The following is a 19,423-nucleotide window of genomic DNA, read 5'->3' as shown; positions in this document are numbered from 1 at the left end:
GAGAGTTGAGAATGGGACCCCGTAAAGGCAACGCATGCGCACATGTGCTTCCCGTGTTCGATCGCGCCAACGATCTTCATCCACCCGGTTGGGGAGACCGGCTGGGGGCTAGGACACACACGGAAAGGAGCTGTCTAGTTCTAAGTAGGATCTTTCGCCAGGAGCGTTTGGACACGATCACGGATCCCCGTTATCGAAAGTACACCGTTTCCTCCGTCGAAGAAGCACGATCATCGGGATACAGAACAGCGCCCCCACGCGGCCATGCGCGTACGCGAGAGTCCGTGTGCGTTCGTGTGGGTGGAGCGATCCGCGGATTTGTTGGATGATCAATCGATGCTGTTGAGAGTGGTGGAAACGGCCACTGCTGCGCTACAGCCGTGCGCGCCACCTCCTGCAACAGAGTGTATATTGGAATATTGGGTTGGGTGGAAAATCAATCCTCTTTTCGGGCGGGCGGACGGATCGGGTGCTTCTGCTTGCTCCGCGCAACGAAACGAAAAGAACCTCTGAACGGCGGACGCGGCAGAAAGAAAACAATTTTCTTCCATGGCCCCGCCGCAACACGCAACACGCGAACGACGACGACGAGAAGGAAACAAGAAATAAGCTAAGATCTCGTAACAAGGCACTGATCGTTTTATTTATTTTTCGCTCCTTCTTGGTCGGCCGAGCCGGCCAGGGGATCGATTGCCACTCGCGCACCCGCTGCGCGCGCGCGCTGTGCTCGAAAATCGAAGTCACGAAAGTCCAGGTCCAGCGGGTGATTGCGCGCAGGGAAGGAAGGCCGTGAGGCGGCGGCAGGCAGGGCGCATGATGATCTTGCGTCTTGAGCGTGCTCGCTCTCGCTCTTCCGCTCGAGAAGATCCCGTGAAGAGTCCGGCCGTTCCCGTTCGGGCGTCCATCGCCGTCTCCGGTTCTTCGCCCCGGCGGCGGAAGATGCTGGACTCCGGTCCGGTTCGAGCCGAGTTTGGCTTCAACGGTTCGGTGCAAGGTTCAAGCAAAGTTTTCCTCGAATTTTGATTGATACTCGCAGATAAATGGGCGCTCATTAGTCATTTTCCGTGCGTACTCGGGATGCTGCTGTGGCTCGCCGGGCGCGCGCGAAAGCGAACGAAAGTGCCAGAGTGCCGGTAATTGGAAAGTACAAAAAATGGCCGCCCGGAGGAAGCCCGGAACTTCTTCCCGGTCGACCTTGAGGCCAACCTCGAGGAGAGGTCATTCCGTAATTTTCTGACGTACCCTTCTGATGCGCGACGACGGGTTGATAAATGGTTCGCCGGGTCCCAGCGTCCTAGCCGCCTGGCCAGGCCGCTGAAAGTGATTATTTTGAAACTCCGAAGTGTTGCCAAATATTTGCCACCGATCACACATCCTCTGGATCGTGGTGGTCAGTTTCTTCTCCACGGAAGAACTCGGTTGGCGTTGTTTGTCGTTCGCAAACGCCACGTCGTCTATCTAAAGCCCCATCCGGAGCCGGATCTTAATAAAGAAGAATAGATTCTCGCTCGTAATGCTCACTCACGATGCAGATGCTCTGTACCTTTGAATGAAGCTGTACGCTACCCGAGCATCGAGTGTGGACCTACTATATGCAAATGATGTGTTCCGGTCGGAGATGTTTTCGGGCTCTTAAAATGCAGCGTTTGTTGTGTTGTGTTTACCATCCTGTGTCTTTTGAGAAAAGAACGACCCTAATCAATGCAATTATTCCGCTCCGTGCGCGCACTCTTTTGTATCCGCGGGCTAATGTTGTGCCTATTCGATGAATACAAACGATTCAATTGAAGATACAATGAAGGAACGTTTTTCTATAAACTGACCAATAAATAGGGCTCCAAGTCCTCACGTGTCACAGAGGCGACGTTTTTCCTCTCGGCTCGGTTGTGGACAGAAGATCTTAACGGAGGGGCCCCCGTGCTCATCGAAAGTGGACCAATATTTACCCACCGCGAGCCGCGAATTATGCGCCAGTCGCGCGGTCGATACACTTTTGAAGCATTAGCTCTAATCCACAAGAGGGTGTCGTAATTCTCACCTTCGCGGTAGTCACCATAGTTACCACCTGTCTGAATGTTAGCGATCCAGTCATCATTGGAAGGTGTCACTTTGCTTGTCAACGCCTGTGTGAGACACCTTCCAATGGTTCCACTCCGCGAGTCAAACGGTTTAGAAAGACATTTTTTATTGTTTATTCTACCATAGCCAAAGAAGCGATTGTGGCCTATATGGCAAAACAACAAGTTTCTCTCGGAGCTGCCGAAAAAAAGAGAAAGAAACGAAAACCCCAAAGAGGGGGCCAACACAATAATGAAAGGAGTAACATAACAAGACAGGTTAAGTGATGATGGTCGTAAGTTGTTTTTCGTTACCAGGCGAGCCATAATATATTCCGCGCCTGCTCGCGGGAGAAAGAGAGAGAGAGAGCACACCACGATGCCACAAAACAAAGCGTGGAGACCAATGATGGATTTGCTTTGCTAAAGATGGCGTGCACACGGTTCTTAAATTTCGGTTCCTCGCGCGCCCGGATTCAATGCATGCACTTCACTTCAATCTCTAAAACACGCAGCATCCCTGTGCCGTGCTGGTGAGTGGCCGTTTGGCCCAATCCACCTGCTGTGACGTTCTCCTTACTTTGGTTAATTTAGGACCGGAATTAAATTATATAAGTGCCCAGAACTTTCTTTATTTAAAAGAGGTGTTAAGAAGCCTGTGAAAAGTCCTGGGTTTTGTGCCTGAAGATACCCAGAAGCGAATGCAGCTGCCCAGCGGGCCCAGCCGGGACAGGAAGCGGGCCTTAGAGCGGGGAGTGAAAACGATCAGATAATTAGCATAAACATGGCTTTTGCTTGTCCTTGTGCTGCTCGTTTGCTCGGTTGATTATGATGCGCCGCGATACGCGTGTAGGATGAATATTAAACCGTTCGAAGTTAATTTATTGAACGGTCTTTCGTGTGCCAGACCTCGCAGCGTGATCGGTTTTTGGGAAGCTCCGATCGATTGTTTCCTTTATGGGGCTCGCTTATGATGGACGATCTTGTTTAAATCAGTTCATCCACGAGATCAGCTGTAGGGGACCGCGATGCGTGCGTCCGTTTCTTGCACAGGTGATCCTTCTGATCCTGTCCGTGGGCACGGGCGTCACCCTCAGCCCTCGCTACAAACACTACAAATCTGTGGCGCCAGCTGGTTTGTAGGGGTGACACATTGTGCGGGGAACGGTTTGTTGGAGCGTAAAATGGGCAATTAAATCCGACAGCAAGCGACACGTCCCGTCGTTCGTCCTGCTGCACCGTGTTCCGAGATAGTGGGAACCAGATACCGCGCCCGTTGTCGCTTGGGCACGATTTTCGGCGGACGAGAATCGAGCACAGAAAAAAAGGCACGACGATAAACCAGCTGGGGCAGGACACAGGGAGAGGAGTGCGAACATCGAAAGAAAACACATACGAGAAGAACGATTGCAAAGCCCCCCGACGTTCGATCATGAATCGATCATGAGGCGCAACCCGCAGAACAGCACGGTGCAGAAGAGGAAGAAGAAGCGGAATGACGTGAAGCCTCGGAACGGGAACGGCTGCCTCCCCGCCACCGGGGACCGGATCCCCGTGCCACCACCCGGCCGCACGATTACGGATCGTTAACGAAGCATCGACCGCCACGACGAAGGCGGGGTCCACGGGGCAGACTGCGTCGCGAACGCCGGTAGGAGGTGATTGAAAGGTTGTAAAGAGGCTTAACAAGTCGACTGCTTTCGTCGTTTTCCGTTCCTTTTTTTTTGTCGTTTTGCACTTACATACTCTCGACGATCGAAGCCCGCCCCCCCCCTTTCGTGTGTTTGTCCTTTTATTTCGGTTTTCGTGAACCCCCGATCGCTGTGCGTGGGCTTGGACCGTTGGTCTTATTATTTTTGAAAATATATTTTCATATTTTTCCCGGCACTAGGACTCCGTCAATCGGCAACCAATGGGGTGTAATTTCGGGTCGAACTCTCTCCTTGGGTAGCAGGCTACGAATAAACGACTGCCTTGGGTGTTCAATAAGTTCACTGCCTCGATAACAGAGGGCGCTGCTGCGAGCCCAATATTGTTTTGTTATATTGGTGCACTCCTCATATGAACATATGTGATGATGCGAATAGAATTTTGTTGGCCGATTACTTGCGAAATCGTAAAACAATAAATTGTGATGATTGTGGCAATATTTTGCAGCAACTGAAAAAGATAATTTGTGAAAAAGATCCGGTTTGAAGAGAGAAACATCATCTTTCATCAGGGCAATGCAGCCTGTCAGAAGAGCATTTTGAACATTGCAAAAATCCATGAATTAAAGTTTGAATTGTTAGAGTATCCACGTATTTATCAGATTTGGCCCCTAGCGACTTTCATCTGTTTCCACACCCTATAAATTCATGCGCGAGAAGCCTTTTCCATTAAATGATGAGGTCATAACAGCTGTGGAATCGTATTTTGAAGCCCTTCCAGTTTCTCACTTTAGGGATGGATTGGAGTCTTGTGCGATCAAGTGCATTCAGGGAGGTTATACTGCATGACAAAGTGACTTTCAAACCATGAAAATGTCTTTTTCTTATCGAGGCAAAGAACTTTTTAAACGGCCTAGTAATTCACCACTTCTCAGCTGTCGGGACGTATTTTGCTTGTTTGTTTGGTAGTAAGCACTGAGAGTGAGATGAGCGAGACTTTCACTCGTGAGGATCCTCGTCTCACTATGTTCCTTTATCGAATCCTTTCATCATTTTTTCAATCAAACGTAAAATCAATAGCAATTGATATTCCATCAAGCGACTTACTTTTCGGTGCCGTACGCATTATTTGTACTAGTTAGCTGTGAGTTAAAAGGAGTTTCAGTTCAATTCCACTGACTTGTTGTTTGGCCCGTCAAACAAACCCGTCCCCCCATTCGAGCGGTTCAAAAGCTTTTTTCGTGCTACAAAAAGAAATGATCCGATTCGATCCGTGTCTGCGATGCCGGTCGGGCATCAAACGATCCATTTGCTTGTTTATGCATGCATCCATCAAATCTACATAAAACGCAGATCGTCGGATACACCGCGATGCTGGCGTTGTCCACGCGGGTCTCGGCATTCGGCAATCAATCTAGATGAAACTTTAACGATCGATGGGCCGATCCTTTGATCAACGCAGCTTCCGCAACCCCGTTCAAACGGTGTACAAGACAGATTTAAAAGCGTAAGATCGCAGCGTCCTCACAGACACTGCCACTTACAGTAGCCACAATTAATAAGGGATCTGGTATCGGGATTCTCGCAATGTCACAGACACAGAGCGGCCTGCGGTCTTGCGCTTGTTGCGTAGTGAGCTCCACGATCACTCGAAATCGCATCGCGTTTGAAGTAATCGATCCGTGTGCGGCGAAAAACCGGATGTGTCCCCGATAGAGCAGTACCGCGCTTTGTACAGATTTATGCTACAGCACTGCGGCGGCGTGTCGATTGGTAGCCAGCATCATTCACGCGCACGGTTATCGGTCCGTTTGAACGATTATAGCTGAAATGGCATTATTAATTACACACCCCGCACACAACGCAACGGACCGCAATCCATCGACGTCCCGGAGGCCGTGTATCCGGAGCGCAAGATGTGACGCGGGTTTGATTACACCCGGTGGGCCGATTGACGGGGCGCAATCTGTCCCGGGGCGCGGGAATGGTAACATTAGCATCATCAAGCGCGCACCGAACACTAGAAGCCGCGCGAGGGGTGGTGGTGAGAGGACGACAGCGGTGGGGCACCATGTTTGCACAACGGAATCGAGTATTTTGCCAGCGTGCACCACATGAAAGCCGTACGTAGCCCAAGTGCCGTGCCCACTTCTGACCACATCCACTCGGGTTGACCACCATCATTGGGCCGTTTTCGAGGACACGATTTACCATGGCGAGGAGGGTCCTCTCGGAGGACGGACCAAACATGCAAACAGAAATTGCAAAGATGAAAACAAAAACGTCTATTAGCTGCTCCTTCTCTCTCTCTCTCTCTCGCCCCGAGAAGGGTCCTCTCGAGCCGGTTCCACTTGAAGTCCGGTTTCGGGCCGGCACGCAATTTTGCAATTGTAATTAGGGGCTTCGTTATTTTTATTCAAATCTCGTAAATACCTCGTTTTGCGGGTTAATAACGATCACGTCTCGTCGAGTGAGCAGCTCGTGAGGGCGAACCAAAAGAGCCGGTGGTCCCAATTCCAAATCGGTGGACCATCTGCTCGGTGGCGGGAATAATTTCGAGGGCGTTTTGGGTGAATAAATTGGGAAACAAATCCGTCCCCAGCATCGATTTTTCTTCAGTTTTTTCTTTTCCCCGGGTCTCGACAGGAGCCCAGGGAGGGCTGTATTGTTCGAACGTGGAACTCAAGAAGCAAAAGCGCATCGCAGACTCGCCGTGCCTCTGCGGAGATGGTGCCGGAAGCGAAACCTGGTCCCCCCTGTCCCCCGACAGCACACACGACATGTGTGTGCCAGGAGGCGTACCAGCCACTTGAAGGGTATTTCACACTCACTCGACAGTCTTCTTGTCCGTGTCGTGCCAATCGCCCTTTCGGAGAGGGCGACCCATTCGCACAGCCGTGAGTTCTTCGCGGGTGTTTTTGATGCAAGATTTTGCCAGCCAAGAACATCTCCTTCACACACCGTTTTCCTTCGTGTCCTTCCTGATCGGGGGAACCTGATCATCGTTCGGGCGATGGGGTGATGTGTCGCTGAAGACACGTTCTCGGGTTGCAACCCCCCCGCAGGACAGAGTCTGCCACTTGAACATGTGAAGGTTTGGACCCTCCGTACTTGTACGCCTCGAAAGGCGTTGAAAGTTGCGCTCATGACGTTGCTTCACACGGGAGATCGGCCTGGGGCTCGGCCAGAACTAATTTCATCGACGACGGACAAATGAAGTTTGCTTCCATCTTCCTTTTTTTTTTGCTAAAATAGAAAACAAATCACTTTCCGATATTTTTTTTCCGCCAACATCGAGATCGGATACATTCGCATCCGCGCCCGCCGTTGAGCGGATTTATGGTGTGGCCGACAGACAGGCAGGTGCCGTAATTGCTGACCGGCCTTCCTCTTCGCTAGTCCATCTCTTTCTCTCCGGTTAAACGCATCTCGGAGTGCATGTATTTTTAGCGCCGCAAAACATTCGGTGCCCTGCTGGTGTGCAGCCAATGGTGGGTCTACTTTTCTTGGTTCTAGGGTTTTCTTTTCGCGGGACTTGCGTCTTTGTGCGTAACTTTTGCCCGAGTGCGTGATCGAAAGGATCTTAATGAAACACCGTCAGTAACAAATCGCTCCACATTTTAACTACACCGAAACTAAACTTAAACTCTTTTCTTTATTGGCAAAAGCCACCTTGGATTGAGATACTCCAACTGAATTGGCACCACTGAATCACAGGCAAGGTGCGACACGATTTGTTGTTTGGTGGTTTGGCGGTCTGCCATGCGGACCCTTGGCCGGGGCTGGGGCGCGTAATACATTCAAGTTCCGCGCCCACCCCCAAGAAGTCCTTTCGCAGGACGAAGTCCCAAAGTACGCCGGACAAACCGTAGTTGCCGGTGCGAACCTCTGATGATGTCATTTGGAGTCGTTAACACGGACTATTAAACGGCTTCCCCCTCCTATGCTTCAAAGTGGGAGCATCTTTTCTTTTGATCCCGTGTTGGGTTGGCCCGCCGGCAACAAATATCTGCAAAATAATTATCATCCCACTCGAGACGGCCACCATCAGCAGGATCCGTTCTCGGTCGCACTCGCTCCTGCAACCGCCCGGAAGGGTAATCGCCTCACTCGCTCGTCTGCCGGAACTGTCCTTGACGGGGCGTGCTGGCTGTCCCCGGTTCGTTTGATCTCCGAACAACCCACCGTCGGCCCCGCAATCCCCCGTTCTATCTTCTCGCGGCCTCGCGGGCAATGTCGCGCAACTCTCTTTTTCGAACTTTTCCTTTCGATGGCGCTGTCAGCACGGAACACGGCAGGTTCCGTACTGTATGTAGGTTGCCCTGCCCTCGGTGTTATGGCGCGTATTTATATTCCAACACAGTAATGCCGCCCGTTTTCTTGGGCCGTTGCTGTTTACAGAAGCTGCGACATAAACAGTTACCGGGACTGGGACACCCCACCCGTTAGCGGTACACTCTTTAAAGAGAGTTATCACAAAAGCCGACGATGCCGCCTCCATCGGAACCCGCCACCCCTCCACCACCGGGCCGGAACTGGAGCAAACAAACTCCCTGCTTTTGTGCTAGAGAGACCGGGTGGGCAAAACAAAACAGAAAGCGAAACCCCGTAACCCGCTGGGGACAATCCTGTGGGCTCTGCCTGATGGCGGCGAAGACGGATTTTATAGGGATTTTTTTTTCTAGATATTTAAAGCGAATTAGATGTCGCGAAAAAAATTGAACGTAATCTTGGGACGGTGAAGACGCTATGCCCCGTTTACTTTTTGGTGATTAAACTAATGAAAATGTACTTCTGGTCCATGTTTGCAGTGACTGCAGCAGCAGCGACGGCGGTGGCTACGGTTCCGGAACTGGCCGGGGCGAGCTCGGCGGGCACAGTGTTGACCCCCGCTGCCGCCCAGTCCTCGATTCTGCTACTCTTTACCACCAACATCGATCTGCGGCTGGTGGAGGTGTCCGTGGAGCGGGGCGGCAATCTGTCCTACACGATGGACGTGCTGCTGAAGGACCTGAACAACTCGTCGGCGATGGATTTCTACTACGAGCGGGGTCTGGTGTGCTGGACCGAGACCACGCACGAGGCCATCAAGTGCGGCCGCACCAATGGGACCGGCGCGGTGACGAACAAGACGACTGTGATAACCCACGGGCTGGACAATGCCGAGGGCCTAGCGATAGACTGGTACACGGATAAGCTTTACTGGACGGACGGTGGCTCGAACCGGATCGAGGTGGCCCAGCTGGTCACCGGCCGGTCACAGATGCAACAGCAGCAGCAGCAGCAGCTGCAGAAGGTGCTGATCTGGAGCGATCTCGATCAGCCGCGAGCGATCGCGCTGGTCCCGGAGCGGCGCTACATGATCTGGACGGATTGGGGCGAAAGCCCGAAGATCGAGCGCGCCAGCATGGACGGCGATCCGCAGAGCCGGACGGTGCTGGTGAACGACCGCATCTTCTGGCCGAACGGGCTGGCGGTCGATCTGGAGCGCGAGCTCGTCTACTGGGTGGACGCCAAGCAGCAGTTTCTGGACGTGATGGACCTCGACGGGAGCAACCGGCGGACGCTGGTCCGCAACCTGGACTACCCGTACAGCCTGACGCTTACCGCGAGCTTCCTGTTTTGGACGGACTGGAAGAACGGGACGCTCCACTACTACGACCTCGAGTCCGAGCGGCACCGGGAGCTGCTCAGCAACGCCCAGGTACCGCTCACGGTGCACGCCTGGGATGCCCGGTTGCAACCGGTGGCCCCGACCGCGGCCGCTAACCCCTGCCGGCGCAACAATGGCAACTGTTCGCACCTGTGCCTGCTGTCCGCGAGCGGCAGCGCCGGGTACAGCTGCGCCTGTCCGACCGGAATCAAGCTGCTCACGGCGACCCAGTGTGCGGATGGGCCCCAGGATATGCTGTTCGTGGTGCAGCGTTTGCATATCAACCGCATATCGCTCGATTCGCCGGATTACACCGTCGTGGAGCTACCGGTCGGCAAGGTGCGGTACGCCATCGCCATCGATTACGATCCGGTCGAGAGCTACATCTACTGGTCGGACAAGGAGGAGAGCGCCATCAAGCGGGCCCCGGCCGATGGGAGCGCGGCGGCCGAGGAGATCGTCACGGCCGAGATACAGGGCCCGGACGGGCTGGCGGTGGACTGGTTGGCCCGCAATCTCTACTGGACCGACACGGGCACGGACCGGATACAGGTGTGCCGGCTCGATGGCTCCTTCCGGCGCGTCCTCATCTACGACAACCTCGTGGAGCCGCGGGCCATCGCCCTGGCCCCGACGCTCGGGTGGATGTTTTGGAGCGATTGGGGCGAGAAGGAACCCAAAATCGAACGGGCCTCGCTCGATGGCACCGAGCGGGTGCTGATCGTGTCCCAGAACCTCTTCTGGCCGAACGGGATCGCGCTCGACGTGGCGACCCGCAAGGTCTACTGGTGCGACGCGAAAGCGGACAAGATCGAGGTGGCCAACATGGACGGGTCGGGCCGGAACACGATCCTGTCCGACAATCTGCCGCACCTGTTCGGGCTCAGCCTGCTCGGGGACTACCTGTACTGGACCGACTGGCAGCGGCGTTCGGTTGACCGGGCCCACAAGCTCACGGGCACGGATCGGGCCACGATCGGCGAGAACATGATCGAGCTGATGGGCCTGAAGGTGGCCCGGTTGCACGAGCAGCGCGGCACGAACCCGTGCGCCGTGAACAACGGGGGCTGCTCGCAGCTGTGCCTGAACCGTCCGCGGGACTACGTGTGCCGCTGTCAGCTCGACTACGAGCTGGGGCGCGACAATCGGACGTGCTTTGTGCCGCCGGCCTTCCTGCTGTTTTCGAACCCCGGCAGCATCGGGCGGATATCGATCGACAGCCACAACCACACGGATTACGCACCGTTCCGGAGCGTGATCGATGCGCACTACCTCGACGTGGACGTGGCCGATCGGCGGCTGTATTGGGTGAGCCAGAAGTACATCTCGCGGGCCTACATCAACGGGTCGGACGTGCAGCGGATCGTCGAGACGGGCCTGATGCAGCCGGAGGGGATCGCCGTCGACTGGCTGGCGCACAACGTGTACTGGACCGATGCGGACGCCCGGCGGATCGAGGTGGCCCGGCTCGACGGCGGCAGCCGGCGGATACTGATCTGGAAGGGGATCGAGGAACCGAAAAACCTCATCCTGGAGCCGCGCAAGGGGCTCATGTACTGGACGGAGTGGCCCTCGGATTCGATTCGCCGGGCCGCGATGGATGGCAGCGAGCTGATGACGATCATCTCCGCCGCGTACCATGCGATCGGGCTCACGCTCGATCCGGACACGCGCCGGCTGTACTGGGCCCGCCAGAGCTCCCCGACCGGCATCGAGAGTGCCGATTGGGACGGCAAGCGGCGCACGCGGCTCGTGATGGCCGAGGCCGGCGATAGTAACGGGTTCGTACCGGCGGCCATCACCATCTACCAGGACTGGGTGTACTGGGCCGACTGGAACACGGGGGAGATCGGGCGGGCGAACAAGAGCACCGGCGACAACCGGACGATCGTGCACTCGGACCTGCGCTACACGTACGCGCTGCTGGCGTTCCACCCGGGCCGCCAGTCCGGATCGAACCAGTGCCGGACGAACAACGGGGGCTGCACGCACCTCTGCCTGGCGCTCGGCCAGCGCAAGATGACCTGCGCCTGCCCGACGCACTACACCCTGAACGCGAACCGCGTCTCGTGCAGCCCGCCCCGGAACTACATCATCTTCAGCCAGCGCAACTCGTTCGGGCGCTTCGTCCCGAACACGGTCGATTCGCCCGACATTCCGCTGCCGGTGACGGGCAAAAATATCCGCGCCGTCGAGTACGACGTCCTGACGCGACACATCTACTGGGTAAGCGCGGAAGGGGGCCAATCTGTGACCACAATTTGTTTTTGATTTCATTTGTTTTTTTTTCTAGATCGACGGTCGCGGTCCGGTCATAAGGCGTGCGTTCGACAATGGCACCAACGCGAAGGTTTCCATCAATCCCACCTCGTCCCCGTTCGATATGGCGATCGATCCGATCGGTCGGCTACTGTTTTGGAGCTGTTCCCACACCAACACCATTAACATAACCACGTAAGCACCACCGATCGAACGCGATCACCACCGATAGTTTGACCGCGATACTTGACCACGGTTTTCCACTTTCCCGCCCCGGCGGGGGCTCGCAGCTTGGACGGCAACATCGTCAGCATCGGCAACGTGGACATTGGGCGCACGGAGAAACCTCGCAGTCTCGCGCTGCATCCGATGAAGCGGCTGCTCTTCTGGACCGACGTCGGCACGGCGCAGTCCATCACGCGCGCCAAGCTGGACGGTTCGCAGCGGGTCGAGCTCATCACGAAGCTGGAGGGCATACAGGCGCTGGCCCTCGATCCACAGCTGAACCGGCTGTTCTACGCGCACGGCAAGCGCATCGACACGATCGACATCAACGGTCGGGACGTGTAAGTCAGGGCGCGGCGAAGCCGCCGGATATCGGGCTCTCACTCTTTACTAACGCGCGGACGGTTGGGTTTCGCGGACAGGAGGACACTGGTGGCGGAACACATCAGCACGGTGTCGTCGATTGCGGCCCTCGACGGGTTCATCTACTGGCTCGACGAGCGGCCCATGATGGAGCGCATCTCCGTGGTCGGGGACAATCGGCGCGTGGAGATCCACAAAAACTCGCACATGACGGACATTGTGGCCGTTTGGACGCCGGAGGAGCGGACGCTGCGGAACCACACGTGCAACACGGCGCGGCCCGAGTGTAGCCACATCTGTATCGGCGCGCCGGACGACCTGCCGTCGGAGCACGTGTGCGCCTGCCCGCAGGGCCTGATGCTGCTGAAGGACCGGCGGAGCTGCGGCGAGCCGCCGATCTGCGGCCCGGACCACTTCACGTGTGCCGCCCCGAACGAGCTGTCCGATCGGGACGGCAACAAGGAGTGCATCCCGTCGTCGTGGCGGTGCGACGGCCAGAAGGACTGTCCCGATCGGTCGGACGAGATGAACTGCCCGACGTGCCGGGGCGACCAGTTCAAGTGTCAGTCGGGCGAGTGCATCGAGAAGCACCTGGTATGCGACGGCACGACCCAGTGCCTGGATGGGTACGACGAGGCCGTGTGCTGCAAGCACCCGGAGGACTTCCAGTGTCCGACGAGCAAGGTGTGCATCTCGTTCCACAACGTGTGCGACGGGGACGAGCACTGTGCGCGGGGCGAGGACGAGGCACCGGAGATCTGCAGCGAGTACAGCAACCGCCGGATGGCGCCGAGCTCGAGCAAGATCACGCTCCTGATCGTGGTGGTGGTCGCCGTGGCCGTCGTGTTTGTGGTCGTGTACCTGCTGCAGACGTGCCGGACCCGGTTCGGGGCCGGTGGGGCCGGCGGGATGGAACCGAAGGAGTGTGACCAGGCGGCCGCCCCGCTGTCGCCTGGCGGTGCGCTCAACAAGAACATCCGCGTCTCGAAGCTGGCCTCGGTGGCGGAAGCGGTCCGCATGTCCACGCTGAACAGCCGGGCGAGCAACGCCGTGAGCAGCAGCTACGACCGGAACCACATCACGGGCGCCAGCAGCTCCACGACGAACGGGAGCAGCTTGATCGGCTACCCGCTCAACCCGCCCCCGTCGCCGGCCACGACGGCCGGGTCGGCGGGCCGGTACTGCAGCAACTACCACCCCTACAAGCACTACCGGATCATCAACCAGCCGCCACCGCCGACCCCGTGCTCGACGGATGCGTGCGACGAGAGCGATTCGAACTACACGAGCAAAAGCAACCGCAGCCAGCGGGGCGGCGGCACTAGCAGCTCGCTCGGCAGTGGCAGTGGCCGGCACGCACACCCCGCCGGCGGTGGTGGTGGTGGTGGCGGCGGATCGGGTTGTGCCGGCGGGACCATCGGGGGGAAGTACAAGGACCGGTGCTACGATCCGGAGCCGTATCCACCGCCGCCGACGCCGCACTACCACAGCGACATCGGTGGAATGCTGCCCGAGAGCTGCCCACCGTCGCCCAGTTCCCGCAGCTCGACGTACTTTTCCCCGCTGCCCCCACCACCGTCGCCGGTCCCATCGCCGTCGCGCGGGTTCCCGTAGCAATTAAGACCGGAGACCTACGGGGGCGAAGAGGAGGAAGAGGACGAAGATGCAGACGATGACGATGATGATGATGGCCGTGAGTTGCTCGAAAGTGACTCCTTGGTGCCGCCGCCTGCTGTGCCGGGTGATCCTGGCCATCCCCCGGCACGGTAGCCGTATTCTTCGTATCTCCCCTCTTTCTAAGGACAGGCCTCTGACAGGCCTCCGGTTCCTGTTGTGCTTCCCCCGTTTTGCGTGTGCCATTCCCCGTCCCGCACTTCCCGGACCCGGTGGACGGTGGTTGGAAGCAAGTAGTGTGTAATAGTTTGTAGCCAATCGTGTTCGGGAGAGTTCGAGCCGGGTCGTGTAAACGATCCTCAGAGTATTGTGTAAGGACGCCAACAGAAAGTGCCTCAGCGATGTAGCCTTCCGTGTATTTCATTGTAAGGACCACAAGATATAGGCTTAAGACGACGCGGTGGACATTCACCATTCACACACATATTGTAAATACGCAGTCATCCCTCCCCCCGGCGGACCCTGTCGAAGCTCGAGGATTGAGGAACAAAAGTTCAGGAATAGTAACGATCGACACCAAAAATATGGCTGCTGCGACAAGCTATCGATCGGCCACCACACACGAGTCGCTGCCTGATGAGTGGGCATAAGACTGAAGACCACATCAACGAATGCACGATCGCACACGCGATCGCCCCGTTTAGCAGCCATAAGCATCGACGCGCGCGCAATATCTCAATGATTTTCGTTTCTCGTTCTGCCGAGGTTCCGATGCAAAAGTATTAGATTCTTAGACGGACCACCGGACGGGTGGAGGTACTACTCCAATCTGTTACCTTTTTTGGACACTTTTTGGGACGAAATTGTTAGAAACGTGGCAGCTGTTTGCCGGGGCAAAAGTTTATATAGATTTACACCTACCGTTACGGCGCAACTGGCGCGCGATGCGTCGACCGAATAGTAATGAAAACGTTAGTACAAGCGATCGACCGCGCGTTCCGAGCCCTTTCTTTCCGTTGACAGTATCACACACAGTATCATCGGTCCCGTTCGTTGTATTTTCAACTCGCCGTGCTCTAGAAGCATTTGCTCTGTGATGATTTCGCTAGACTGGCCGAACTCGATCGCGAGTGGCTCTGACGCTGACGGCTAACGTTGCGGTTGGCCGTCGTGGCTTCCGCGGTCACTTCGTGGTCACTCAACTCATCCGCGATATCGGACTCCTGTTCGTGGTCCTGCTGCTGCTGCTGCTGGTCCCCGTCGTCACTTCCGTCGGGCGACGGCGTCGATTGCGACACGATCAGGTCGCCCAGTGTGTCCTTGTTCTTCAGATTGCCCATCCAAAAGACGGCCGAGCAACGGTTCGCCACGAGGGCCGCCTTCACGCGATACACGAGCTGCTCGAGGCACTCGCGCACGCACGGTATCTGCGCCACGGCGCCCGCGTCCGCACTGGCCGTGCTCCCTTTGCCACTGACCTTGGCCTGACAGCACACGCTGTGCAGGTACCGGGTGGTGGTCTGCAACTTCGCCAGCAGTGCCGAAGCCCGTTCGGCGGAACTGCGCAGGATCGACTCCAGCACCGGGAGGCCACTCTTGAGGAAGAGCTTGATAAAGATTTGTGCAAACCGAAGGTACACTCCAAAGTTGGCCGATTGCTTGGGGCGCTTCACGATGCCGGTCAGCTCGGCGGCTGTCTGGCAGGCCAACTCCCACAGTTCCAGCCGGCGACCGGGGCCCCCGGCACCGCCTGCCCCTCGGGTGCGTATGTCCTCCTGGAGCGCGCGAACGAACGCCCGGCAGAGACCCTTGAACAGGAGCGAGTACTGTGGCCGCTTGAACGCTGGAAACGTACGCACGGCGCCACCATCGGAAGCGTTGGATCTGTCCGTTCGCTCTTCCATCGCGACCAGATCTTGGCCCACTTCGACGATTAGCTGCTTGAGTGAGCGCATCCCGATGCTAGCACCGATCATTCCGTCCAGGAGTGTCACGAAATGTGTCGCTTTCGATTTGCCACCGTCCGCCGTGTTCAGGTCCGGTGCGGTGAGAATGGTGCGTGCGAAACGCGCAATGGCCTTTGACGCCACGGTCCGGTCCACGGCGCAACATCCGGCTTCCCCGATGGTCCGGCCGAGCTGATACATCTGAGCCGCGATCGACATATCACCGAAACACGATTCGCGTGTGATGACTTCTTGCAGCAGCTTGGTGGCAAGCTCCGGCAGGAGGCAACCGTCGGCAATCGGCTGCCCTTTGGCTGTGGTTAGCTTCTCGACCAGCACACGCAGCACTCGCTCGAGGTCGGCACGGCCACGCTGCTCGCGGAATCGCTTCCACCGCAGGAGGGCCGTGGTGAGTCGCATACTCCACAGATAGCACGCCTTCAGTGGCATCAGTTCCGCTGCCGGCACGGGTTGAAGGCGTTCCGTGGCCTCCCGCAGTGCGGTCGCCAGCAGTGCGATGCGATCGACAATGTCCGACCAGCGATCGATCGTGCGGCGTTGGAATGTTTCTAGCTCCGGTTGTTCGAGTGCCAGCGTGACGTTCTCCAGCACGAAACGATACTCGGCCAACGCGAGACAGGTGGCCCGCTGCTCCGGATCGTCAAGCACACGGACCGGTCTCAATGGAACGTCAAACAACCGAACCACCCGCGGATCGATGCAGCGGAAAGCGGACGGATAGCGCACCAGAAGACTGTGCTCGTTAAACTGTCCCACGGCCGCTTCTTGCCCCGGCTCGGGGGAGTTCAGTGTGCCATCCAAGTTGATGGTTCTATCCAGCTGAGTCCGGGACGATGCCTTCTTACCGCGACCGGCCCCGACAGCCGGTTCCGGCACTTTGGCCACCTTCTTCGGCACCATTCCACTGCTGCTGCCCTCCATGCGATCGGTTGCCAGTGGTGGCAGATACTCGCTCTCGGCTGAAATTCTGTCCAACATCCGGCCCAGATGGTGCTCCAGCTTCACGAGCTCGCGCAATCGTTCCAGCACCTGAGAGGAGGAAGAAAAACCCCAAATGACACCAACTGCTAGGCCCGCGCTACGCCAGCGGGAACGGGAGCATACCTTACGGCGCATCATGTCGTCCGGCTGGTTGATGAATGCGTTGATGCACTCGCGGAACCAGTTGGCCAGGTAGAAGTACACGTCGAGCAGTTGCGTGCAGAGCGTCTCGTCGTACTCGTCGACCGAAAAGCGGCGCTCCTCTTCGACGGTGTTGCCGTAGAAGTCGGGCACGATGATCGCACAGCCGAGCAGGGCGTTGATCGACTCAAGCGATCCCTCGTAGCGCACGGCATGCAGCGTTCGCATCAGGCGGAAGATCGGCGCCAGGAAGGTGACGACCGAGGTGCGGCTCTGCTGTGCCAGCACCACGCCGGCCACATTGACGGCGATCTGCTCTACTTCCACTTCGGCACCGTTGATACGCAGCTGTCGTGCGAGCGTTATCGGTGCTGACCGCAGCTGGGGAGCATCCGCCACCAGGAAGTGGCTCTGGAAGTCCATCGTCACCGTGTCGCACAGCCACATGATGAACGTTTTCTCCCAGACCGGCACCGATCGTAGACGGTGCTGACCGATCATCGTGGCCAGCTCGTCGTAGCAGATGGCCAGCAAATCCGGCGATTGGTTGGTGGACAGAAACAGCGTGCTGAGCAAGTTTGCCAGCGTTCGCCCGATCTCGCTCGGGATCTCACTGATCGTGCCAAACGAGCGCTCGGAATCGAAGCTCGAGCTCAGCACGGCCACACCGGCTTCGGCTTCCGCGGTGAGCGAAAGGGCGTACACCATCTGCACGAGACCAACGATGCCCTTCTGCTTCGTGTCCTTGTCACCGCAGAGCAGTTGCTTTTTGACGATGATCTCCAGATTGTCGCGTATTGCACTCGACTCCGCGTCACCGCCGCCGCCAACCGGGTGCTGCCGTGGAATGGCCGCCGCGTAGATCACCCCGATCAGTGGACGGTACTGGCGCAGCGTTAGTTCCGGGGCGACGTCAAGAATTTTTAGCAGCAACTCCGCACTCCGCTCGATCTCCTTCGGGTGCGATTCGTGAAGCTTACCTATGCAATAGATAGAGGCGGATTGAATTGGGAGCGGACACGTGGCGTGGTTCTACTTACGTAACGCCACAATGCAGCGGCCAATGAGGAAGTCGTTTCGGCTCATCATGTTCGCCGACGCCATCTCACAGATGAACCCGACGATCTTATTCAGCAGCACCCGGTTGTCGGTGGTGACGATCGATTGATCGAGCGTGAACAGTGCGCTCAGGGCGGCCACTCCGAAACCGCACACCTGTTCGGCTTTCTCGCGCGTGCAACACTCGATCAGCTGCAGAAAACTGTCCAGATGCGACTGCAACACCCGCCGGAAGCACCCACTGACCAACTGGTCGGTGTGCGCGTCGGTAAAATATTGTTGCGAGATTTTCTTGATCGTTAGCTTGCGAATTCGCGGCGCTTTCACCTCGTTGATGGTGGTGGCCATCGTCAGGAGCAGTAGATCGACCGGCAGGTGCTCCTCGGCCGTCGGTAGCTGTCGAACGATCGCGACCCATGCGTCGAAGAAGACCGCCGAGGCGGACATTTGCTGGTAGACGCACCGGAGCATCCGCTCCGCACAGTCGTCGGCCATCGATCCTTCGCCAGCCGTCCACGTGTCGGCGTTCGTTCCGGTGTCGAGTAGTTTGCGAACCTCGCGCACGATTCCAGAAATGTTTTCCATCGGCTCTGCGGTGCGATTGAATTTTAGCATCATCTTCACCAACGACGGATAGTAGTGGAGGGGACAACCGTCGGCAGCATACTGGACCACCTTGCGGCGCAACATCTGCAGCGTCTCCACGCTCAGGCACATCTCGGTGAACACCTCGACCGTGGTCGGGGTGATGAGCTCTTCCGGTTTCGGCCGTAGCTTCGCCAACCGTTCGAGCGCTTCGTCGTGCTTCGAAACGTCGATCACGTCCTCCATGCTGAAGATGATCTCGTCAAACACGACACTAGCCCGGTTGGCTTTGGCCAGCAGCTCGAACACCCGCGCGAACACCACGTCCCCGTTGGCGACGTGATCGATAAACTTGAGCTGCGACAGCACGAACCCCACGATCGAGTCTTCGGTGGCCGCTTCCGCTCGGACCTTATCGAGCTCTTTGCCGAGGTACGCGAACAGCAGCTCAATCAGCTTCAGCTGCAGAAAGTCCACCAAGAGAAACATTTTCATCAAACTCTCCTGCACCGGTTTGCGGGCCTCCGAGAGGTCCGCCGGCTGCACCTGGCAGCACTCGAGCAGCTTCGAAAAGTTGGTTCGATTGCCCGCGGTGATAGCCTCGATGCCGGCTATGAAGCGATCGATGTTGGCCGGGTAATCGACATTCGTACGGAGGACGCTCTTTAGTTTGTGCATAAACACGATCGGTTCGCACTTGAGGACTACCGCACCACCCGGTTCCTCCAGGCTCAGGCCGGACATGTGGAGCACGCTTTCATAGTAGTTTGCCGGCGGTCGACGGCCCGTCCGGACCACCTGCGACCGTTGCAGATTGCTACGCTGCGAGAGGTACCGACGCTGACTTGGTGCTTGCGACGCCGGCACGGA

At 57.2% G+C, this 19,423-nt stretch overlaps 2 protein-coding genes across 2 annotated transcripts; one reads left to right on the top strand and one right to left on the bottom strand.

Annotated features, from left to right (window-relative positions):
- Positions 1-8,492: 8,492 nt before the first annotated feature.
- LOC131206709 (low-density lipoprotein receptor-related protein 6) lies at positions 8,493-14,732 on the top strand. Its single transcript, XM_058199378.1, has 4 exons — positions 8,493-11,585; positions 11,653-11,813; positions 11,909-12,184; positions 12,266-14,732. Exons 1-4 carry the CDS (start codon positions 8,493-8,495, stop codon positions 13,818-13,820), a joined length of 5,085 nt encoding a protein of 1,694 aa, XP_058055361.1. The 3' UTR covers positions 13,821-14,732.
- Positions 14,733-14,896: 164 nt separating this feature from the next.
- On the bottom strand, positions 14,897-19,423 carry LOC131206706 (Fanconi anemia group D2 protein homolog; the record flags this gene model as incomplete). The annotated part of the gene is made up of 3 exons (XM_058199376.1): positions 14,897-16,816; positions 16,892-17,889; positions 17,950-19,423. Coding segments are annotated over 3 exons (4,392 nt in total), but the record flags the coding sequence as incomplete, so codon positions are not given.

Source organism: Anopheles bellator, chromosome 1 (assembly GCF_943735745.2).
Source record: "Anopheles bellator chromosome 1, idAnoBellAS_SP24_06.2, whole genome shotgun sequence".
In the NCBI taxonomy this organism is placed as follows: domain Eukaryota; kingdom Metazoa; phylum Arthropoda; class Insecta; order Diptera; family Culicidae; genus Anopheles; species Anopheles bellator.
Note: the sequence above shows the minus strand (reverse complement) of the source record. Positions and strands in the feature narration are given on the sequence as shown.